The sequence below is a fragment of the Hoplias malabaricus genome, chromosome Y (assembly GCF_029633855.1).
Source record: "Hoplias malabaricus isolate fHopMal1 chromosome Y, fHopMal1.hap1, whole genome shotgun sequence".
NCBI classification, from domain to species: Eukaryota; Metazoa; Chordata; class Actinopteri; order Characiformes; family Erythrinidae; genus Hoplias; species Hoplias malabaricus.
Window position 1 is genome coordinate 84772605 of NC_089820.1, and position 9906 is coordinate 84782510.

Sequence of the window (9906 nt, forward strand, 5' to 3'; positions counted from 1 at the left end):
GGTAATAAAATACACATGCAAGTTTACAATTCTCTAATTTATTGAAGATACCAGATACAACATTAACATCAATGAGCAAACATTCAAAAATATAGAAATTTTTTTTTAGTTTATTTAGTTGGCATTCATTCATCCACTCCATCTTAATTCACTGTTTGCTGGGTTTTAAAACTGCAGCATAAATGGTTTCAGGCGTTGTAGGTCTCTAAACAAGGACGTTAAACAAAAGCTCAATTAATGAACAAAGAGCAAATCCACAACTTTCAGATTTAAATTGTGATTGAAGATTTACGAGATATCCATATTCACCAAAGACAAACTGCAGGTTTCTTAACCAACAAAAGAACTGTACGCCTTAAACGAGGCTTCAGCCTTTTATACTCTAAATGCTTACAATGGAATCAGTGGTTTTAGAAGCTCTTACCATGTCAGGAATTGATTGATAGGTGTGAAGATCTTCAGGGTCACTGTGGGTGGGTGTGAGTGACAGCGTCTATATAGTGTGAGGAAAATATGACGTGGTGAAAAAGAACAGAATTCACAACTATATAGGAGTCAAAAGGTTATATCGTCACTGTCCAATAAAAACATGTATCTCTCAAAATATTAACCTTTGAAACTTTCAGTAGAAATCAATGTAAAAATATTTAATTCAAAGTCATTTTGGAGCATTTCTATTGGTCCATTTGTCATGAAATTTAAACACAATGTGAAGGACAGCTGCTGTGTTTAAATGATGTAGTAAACTAAGCATCCACAAAAATGGAGACACGTTTTTAATTTGACACTGACAATATATTGCTTCCAATTCCTCAAGATTCATATGAACCCAGAGGAAATTATTTTATTTCATGTGAAAATATTCAAACATTTAAAAAAAATAAAGTTTAAGATACAAGGCCAATTAGCTTCAAATTGAATAAATATGACACATTAACTGGTATTAAAATAATATATAATTTCTTGATATATATAACTCATGTATAAAACATGTACAATTGTTATTATATTTTTACTGTAAACTTAATTTAAAATGTAAATAATTTAAATAACCCCTGCTACTAGAATTATTAAGGAACAGAATTCATAACAGGAAATGATTTATCTATTTATGTATCTTGTTTAAATGCGTAATCTCACCTGGCTGGTAGGACCTCGAGTTTCCTGAGAGGACTCTTCATTACTTGGAGGTTCTGTTGGAGGTTCTGCTTTCTTCTCTACTACACTGTACACAGTAGATATTTGCTCCTGCCTAGTACTTTTATTATTGAGCTGTAGACATGATGAAGACAAACTGTCATATACTCTGTTCTTCCATGAAGGAATTCACCATCAGCAGGTTTTAACATCTTTATGTTAAAGAATTAAAGTAGTTGCAGCAGTGACTGACATTAATAACAACTTTTCTACAGGAAGTGTCTGGGATATCTTACCTCAACCTCAGCATACACAGTGTTGTTGAACTCTAGGACATCTGTGCGTTATAGATAAGAAATAAAACATTAGTTTCAAACAGCTTACTGTGCCTGTTGCATGATGGGGGCCTTGTCTGGGAGTGTGATGAAAATTTGACTGAAAAAATGGTTTGAGTCGACACTAAATTCTGATTTATAAACCCCTTTCCTCCTTATAATTGTGGGACTTGTCCAAAATGATGTCCAGAGTATGGTTCCAAGCCATTCTGCACTAGCAGCTCTGTATAAAGTACAAGCAGGTGGAACACGTCATTGTAAAATCATTAAGTGATGAGGAGTCCGTTACCTAAAATACTGATTCTTTAACTTCAAACATCAGGGAGCTGGGACTGACTCTTGGCCAGTGTTTCTCAGAGTCGAAACTCCTGGAGTCTACTCAAACCTTGTTTTCAAGCACATATTTCCACACACTTTAAACTGAAGTAAATGTGTAAACTGAATAATGTTTGCCATAGATCTGTACGATCTGTGCTATCTCTACAAATGAGTAATCCACGATTAAAGCCATTTCATCTGAACTCTACTCATTTACACCTCTGCTCTGATCAAACACCGAGGATTCGTTTATACACGAATAAATTAAAGTGAATTGATTGAACAGTTGATTGCCAATGGGTCCCTCTGTTTAATGACAGTGGAATGATTTTGGCATCAAACTCATCAAAGTAGGAGCTGGGTATTAATTTATTTATATTTGGAACAGTAAGATTGATATACAATTGAAAATATAAAGGTTGGCTTTGTATTTGTGTATTCTACTAGGTACAATATACGTAAATATAGGAAATAAACAATGCAAAATAGCCACAGAGAGGGTCCAAATATAGTCCTCTTCTTGCCATGTGTGCAATTGCTTCTGAGTGTGGTTCTAGAGCCATTGTGCTTGAACTTACAGCTCTGAAAACAGTAAACTTAAGAGGAAGTGTTACATTTCCTGTTTGAGAAAAATAAAAGCACAGTTTTTCTGATTTTTGCGAATTAATGTTTTGATTTCAAAGAAAAAAAAAAGTAATATTATTAATTTTTACATTATATGGATTTGGAGAATGAAATGAAAATCAAATAAAATCCGGCACGCGTTATGTAACTGAAAATCAGTTTTTGATTTAAAAATGCTCTTTGAACATGCATTTGAAAAAAAAAAGTAACACCTTCTGATCTCTTCTTGTAAAGACGATACAAGCTGCTGCCAAGGACAATGATGAAGACGATGATGATAACGGTGATAATAATCCAACTCACAGGCTTTTGCTTTGGGTCATTGCCTGGGAGATTTAAGAATATTGTTAGTTATCTTACAGCGAGATCTGCAGAATGTATTCCAATAACAAGATGTGCTTTAACATGTTTGTAACTTTACCCCCACAGTGCTGTTGAAGTTCTCCCATGTCCAAAACAGCCTCCTTCCAGTTAACTGGATTGCTATATTGACAGATGATGGATCTTTCTCTGGTAAACAGGGAAAGAGTGACACCAGCTAATGTCAGATTCTTCGCTTTGCAGATTTTATTAAAACAGCTGGAGTTCACAGAGAGGTCAGGACTTCTACAGGAGACAGTGAAGTTACACGGGTCATTGCTTAGCTGAGTCATGGCTGGAGCCTCCACTGGATCTGAGGTGCATACATAAGTTTATATATCATTGTATTGCTAGTCATCGCACATGGAGAACTGGACAACAATAAATTAGATATTTAGTAAACAAATCTGTATGTTTCTTTTCCTCACATCCCGGTCCTGTTTGACCACTTTAACTTAATTTTTGGGAATATAGAAGTTTCAGGAGAGTGAGAGGAACAGACTATATTTATATCTGGAGTCGGACCCTCACATCAAAACAACTAGCTTGTAATTTTGTAATTCAGGTCTGAGTTTTAACAGTTTGTAGCAGTTACTAAATCAGCATTTTATAACCCTAGGATCATCAAAGTTTTGAGATTTTCTGACTAAACCAGAGCTGGAGAAACGTATCCACCCCTTTAATTCTAGCAGGATTGATTACTGTAATGGTTTCTTAAATCTACTTCCAAAAAAGACCATTAAACAGATTCAACTGATTCAAAATGCAGCTGCCAGAGTCTCACTCAGAGCAAAAGAAGAGAACATGGCACCCCTGTCTTTAAATTCTTACACTGATAACCAGTCTGTTGACCGTTTATAAACACTTTAAAAATGCTGGCCCCAAGCCATTATCATACATTTGAAAGAGGTATAAGCCAATCAGAAATCGGTCTACATCCTAATCAGTTACTCCTGCCTAAGGTGAAGATTAAACACAGAAAGGCAGCATTAATCTATTATGCCACACGTAACAAAACATGAAAATTTAAGCTGTAATTTTAAGGTAAAAAATATTACGCAGTGTTCCTTTAAATCTGCTCTCTATCAAAAAATCCCGAGGAAGACTAAACAATCATCATAAAGATTTGGAATAAATCCTCAGTAAATGGAAAGGTATAATTTAAAAACTTCATTTTGTGTTTTACTCATGTTTTATTTTATATTCAACTTAATGTAACGATCTATTAAGACTTACCCAAAACTGAGAGCAGGTACCTGCTGATTACTTTGACTTTGTCACCTGATGCTTTTGCTTCATAGAGTCCACTATCAGTCTTCTGTAAGTTCTTCAGTGTCAGGCTGTAGGTTTCATTATTGAACTCCACTCTGTCTTTATAATGGACAGAGGGTATGACATCTTTATTCCTTATAGAATATTCTATAACATTTTCACTTCCATTAAACATCCAGAAAATGGTTCTGAACTCTGGTCCAGGATTCTGTGTGTACAGTTGAACTGATTCACCAATCATCCCAAACACAGCACTGGACACTGTAGAGAAAGAACAGAGTTATTTGACGATTATTTATTAAATGTTTTGTATTTTAATGAGTGTTATTTTATGTATATTGTCACATGTTGTGCTAGCAAATGTGCAAGAATTTTTGTGCTCTCCCTCTTTGTCATGGAGCTAAATAGCAGACATATGTATTTGAATCTTAACACACATTCACACCTACGCACACTTTTGAGTCACCTCCTACCAGCGTTTATTTTTTGACTGTGGGAGAAAACCCACGCAGACACAGGGAGAACACACCACACTCCTCACAGACAGTCACCCGGAGGAAACCCACGCAGACACAGGGAGAACACACCACACTCCTCACAGACAGTCACCCGGAGGAAACCGGGTGGTTCTTCTATGGCATCGCTCAAAGAACATTTTGTAGCACCGTTATTTTTAAGAGCGAAGGTGACACATGAGACTTTCTGTTCTATATTTTACAAAATTGAAAGTGATCTCAGTCCCTATACCCACTAGAAAACATTTGGTTATTATTACCTTTCTGACTAGTTTCTCTGCACATCTTTTTGGTGTAACCCTGCATGGAAACAGATGAGATCACAGAAATCCCCCAAACACCAGAATGCCACTGGTATGCACAGTATTCTACATGAATACATTGGTCCAATACATTTTGTACCCGATTAATAAAAGTGCTTGCATATTAATGTTAAAAACATCAGAGGTAAGGGGCATTATTTATTGTAAAGGACACTTTTTCTGAAGAAAGATCCTGATTGATACCCTTAGGGAAATTGCTTCTCTGCATTTGACCCATTTGTGGTAGTGAACACAACAAACACACACTAGTGAACAAAACTTCACACACACACACAACCGGAGCAGGGTGCTGCCAATCACCTCGTCACCATGGGAGCAGTTAGGTGACTTACTCAAGGGCACTTCAGCAGAATGAATACTCTGTTGCCGGTCCCAGGAATTGAATCAGTGACCCTCCAGCCTCAAGCTCACTTCTCTAACCTTGTATTTGAAGATGTATACAAAAATCAGATCAAATATTTGTCTTCTATTTAGCTCCATAAATTACCTTTTGTTTTTAAAATAAGGTTTAACCTGAACATCAATAGAAACTGAAAAAGAAAAAAAGTAATGTCGATGTCTAAAAGTTTGACCTTCCATTAACATCATAATGTGTAATTTATTTCAGTAGAGCATAGTGTTTTAACTCAGTAATGACTTTATAATGTTTCTTCAACTGTGCTGTGAAAATAACTAATGATTTAATCCTAATCTTGTGATGTGAGGCAGAATTCTACAAGTCAAAGTAATGAAGTTTAAAGGATTATTTACCTACAACAGGAACAGAGAGGAGAATTATGAGCTGCTGTACACTGGCCATTATGCTTCGTTAGAATATGACTGAGGGTGAAAAATTAAGAACGTAAATGTGTCACTTCCTTTTGAACTTGAAACTTAGGTGGAGGTGAGGTAAAGCTATAGGTTGCTACAGGGACGGCGCTCGACACTGGGGGAGAAAAACTGTGGTATTTTGGCTGCACATCACATTACTAAATGAACGTAGCTCAATTACCACTTTTGAAGCAGGTGTCTTGTCATCACAATGTCCTCATGAGTCATGTAGCCTCCCTGTTGTTGTCTGTTCTCCTGTCAGTTCAACCACGTGCTTATTTCACATTATAACAGCACCTGAGTTCACTTTGTCAAGCAGTAGAGAGGAGAGGTGGAGGGGTCTGTGGAGTCCTGTCTCTACACTGGAAGCCAGGTGCAGAGGGGAGAAGGAATATGAATCAGACGAATCTGTGTGAAATACCACTCTTCAAAGAGTCCTTAAACATGTAAAAACAGGAGTAACACTATAACATACTACCAATTAAGCCACAATATACACAAATTATTATTATTTTAAAGTTGGTATAGTCTTCACTCTCAGCTGAGGGTATTGAAAAATGGGTAAAAATGCTCAAGTCAAGAGCCACATTTGTCACACAAAAATGGATAAAGTCTAAGCCCAGGACTGTGCCCAGTTTAAAAAAAAGAGGAAGGAAGAACAGAAACATGCAAAAGATAAAGGTATGCAGCTGTTGTGTTTATCTCTTTATTGATATACTAATTACCTAATAAAAACACTAGTTTAAAACTATTGCAAAATGTAACTAAATATTACATTTAATGTATTAATATAATATTTACTGTACTGTATATAATTACACAATTTTCTTCAATGATTCTTCAAAGTACTGCTGAGAGGAAGTGAAATTTAAAACAGAAACCCATTCTCCTCCTGTTCATTAAAGTCTTTCTGTAACAGTTTGCTTGCTGTGAGGAGCTGACTGAGTAAAATATTTCACTTTAGTTCAGGTAGAACACCTCAGTATTCCCTGATTACAATATGGAAAAATGCATAAAGGAAAAACACTTGTATTGACTACTAAAGGCTTTGAGATTTATCCTACGATATTTAATATAGCAAAGTAAATAATAATAGACAGGAGAAATAAAATTCTCAATCTCCCAGAGAAATCTGTAAAAAAGTAAATGTTTATATTTAAATAATAAAATCCAGCTCGAAAAGTTATATCAGCAGAAGGTGATCTGTAGTGAACTGAGCGGGTCTGATGATCTCAGAGATTTAGCTGAATGGAGTTCAAATGCCTTTAATGACCAGCAGGTGGCGCTGATTACCTTAATAAATAAAGCCGCTTCTAACGCTGTAAATAAATAAATAAATAAATAAATAAAAGAAAAACGACACACACACATAAAACAGTAACATTCCTGCCAGGAAAAACAACGGAGCGGAGCAGAGTGTTCCTACAGCAGTGATATTACAGAACAAGTTTATCTCAATGTGTTATTTTCTTCATCTATTTTCCAAACTATGTGTGAGAATAGCAGCAGCTGTTAATGTGAGTTCTTTATTGTGAGATTTATATATACACTCTAAGTCTATCTGTGAATGTATTTATAACCTCTTACAGATTTGGTGAAGGTAGATAATATTTCGACATGTACCTTGCATCTTTGCATACCCTTTTCAGTAAATAGTGCACTATTTTTGTGTTCCGCCATTTTGTGAGTGGCAGAAGTTTCAGTGTACTCAAACAATCCCACAATGCACCGCATCTCATGTACACTAGCTGACACTAGTGGATAGCAGAAATACAAAGCACTGCGTTGTTTGGTAAAAACCTGCATGAGTTAGTGTCTGAAATTATTCACCGTTTTCCTGAATGTAGTTTCCAATAATGAGTATAGTTCCCTATCAATGTATGATGAGTGATATGGAGAATAGTGTCTGTTTCTCTGAAACCACTTTTCTACTGAAAAACTGTTCTCCATTTATGAAAGGGTGTGTATATGTGGGGGTTTGAAGATGAAATGCAAGTATTTATTTTAATAGTTTGTGTTTATTCTTAGTTTTTGTTGCTCTTATGTCTTTTGTAAAATTTCACTGGCCATAAGAATAAGGAAATATATAATAAGTTGTTTTGCTGCATAAATTAATGTTTTGTCTTTAGACATGATTTAAAGGAACACTACATAGTTTTTTATCTTAAAAGTACAGCTTCATAATGTTTGTGTAGTAGTGTAGACTTGTGTTGCAGTGTGGAAACTGTTTGTTCCGTCTTTTTAAATAAACCCACTGACAGGAAGAATGTGGTGAGAGGAAGAATGTGTAAGAGGTTGAGTCAAGCATTTCCAACAAAGACAATTCAAATTAAAATACTACTGCACCCTTTATTTACTCATTACACCTCGATACACACTTATTTAACACCGTGTGAAATGAAAGGTTTTAATGTTCAATCATCATCAAACTAACTGCACAGTGAAACTAGTGACATACATTTCTACATCTAGCTCTTGCTCAGAAGGTACTTTGGTGATTTGTGTAGGATGTGGTTTTCAGTTAAACATGTGGCTGTTGGTAGGTGTGAAGATAACTGTGAAAAGTCATCCGGAGTATCTTGCAGTGTTTTTCTAGCAGTCAAAATGTTGAGTGCTTGACACCTTTGTTTGATTTTTCATGTTTTGTTCAAATATTAATCAAATAACTTGTGTGAGTTGATAGAATGCACGGATAGCAGACACAGTTTAATATAATATTAAAATGCAAATACAATAAACACAATCTTCAACACATACATATTTGCTTCTTTATGATGTTTAAGATGTTGCCTGCTTTAATGAGCTAAAAACACTATATATATAATTTTTTAATTGACTATGTCAGGACATAACTTCAGGTAGTCCGTTTAAACTGAATTTGATTTTAATGCTGTATTTGTACTTTTTTTTTCCTTAAAGTGTTTTTTAAAATAATAGGTCTGAGATTCATATTCAGAAGTGAGGTCAGTTTTCATAGTTGGGGACATTGGTTAAGTGGAGCCATCAATTTTATACCTATGAAAACCTACTTCTCTAAGTGAACTGAGATAGGAAAAACACTAATATAGTTAAGAGACTGCAATCAGCTTAGCTAATCATATTTGGATTTCCAAGCAATGGGACCAGTCTGTGAGAAGGAATCAGTCTAGGCCTTCGGCAAGTCATATTTGTGACAGTGTGAGCAGTGGACTGATCTTAATCAGTTATTAGAAATGCAGAATGACTCCAAGAACCTGAATCATTGTAAAGATTCGCCCATGTAAACATGTAATTATTGTATTCTTTAAATTCATGCCTTGTTTGAGCTTCAGGGCTCATGTTCAATCAGGAATAGCTACAAATATTTCTATGCACCAGCCTTAGCTAAATGCTAACATACAATTAGAAATCCCATAAATATGTCAACAATGCTGCCGATATAATGACAGTAGATCATTCAACATCAACAAGATGTCCTTTACTCAGTGTTTACTCAATTATAAAAATCAATCTTCATAACATTGCTCACAATCTTCAGATACATCAGGTTGGTAAAGGAGTGTGAAACTGACGTTACAAAGCATTTATTCATATGTTGCATGCAATTACACATTTACATCAGAGAGGTTTCATTATGCCGCATTGAATACACTCTCAGAACAAAAGGTACGGCAGAGGTACGTTATTGTCACTAAAGTTACAAACAGTGTAAACGTACTTTTTAAAGGTAGCAGTGGTGTTAAAGTCAAGTTGTGTTCCTTAAAGTTATATTACATTCTCTTCTCCAGAAGTAGAGGGGGATATTTATAATCTTTCGTTATAGAACTTTGTAAAATTAAAAAAAACATAATATAAGTCCTGGGAATGAAGTGAAGTGTATGAAATCAACAATTTAATAATTTATTTACAAATATTTACAGTTATGTTCCCTAATTAAAGACACTGAAATGTGCCCTTGAGGGTAACACCTGTGGTGTAAAGTCAGGTTTGTGGGACTGTTTTCTAGTTTTCATAAATTGCTAACCTGCAGATGATAATTATTATTTTTAATATAATCATTATTATAAATTTAGTGGAACAATCAGGTTTTTAGACTCTACATAACAACAGTTTTGGGAGGGTTACTGTTAAAATGTATTCTGTTACAGAAAAAAAAGATACATGCAATAAAATGTATTTTGTGACATTCCGTTACATGACTCAATATGAGCATTGTATTCTGAAAACTTTAGA

General features: G+C 35.0%; 1 protein-coding gene across 1 annotated transcript; it reads right to left on the reverse strand.

The window, feature by feature from the left end:
* Nucleotides 1–71: 71 nt before the first annotated feature.
* LOC136679540 (CD48 antigen-like) lies at nt 72–5683 on the reverse strand. The gene is made up of 8 exons (XM_066658133.1): nt 5635–5683; nt 4011–4307; nt 2836–3087; nt 2627–2740; nt 1434–1474; nt 1141–1272; nt 425–493; nt 72–205 (listed from the first exon to the last, which is right to left on the reverse strand). Exons 1-8 carry the CDS (start codon nt 5681–5683, stop codon nt 149–151), a joined length of 1011 nt encoding a protein of 336 aa, XP_066514230.1. The 3' UTR covers nt 72–148.
* Nucleotides 5684–9906: the final 4223 nt, after the last annotated feature.

Coding starts and splice junctions, on each gene's coding strand:
- LOC136679540 (XM_066658133.1), bottom strand. CDS start 5,683: ATGGCCAGTGTACAGCAGCTCATAATTCTCCTCTCTGTTCCTGTTGTA. Junction 2,741..2,835: donor ACTTCAACAGCACTGTGGGG/GTAAAGTTACAA, acceptor TAAATCTCCCAG/GCAATGACCCAAAGCAAAAG. Junction 206..424: donor ATCAATCAATTCCTGACATG/GTAAGAGCTTCT, acceptor GTCCTTGTTTAG/AGACCTACAACGCCTGAAAC.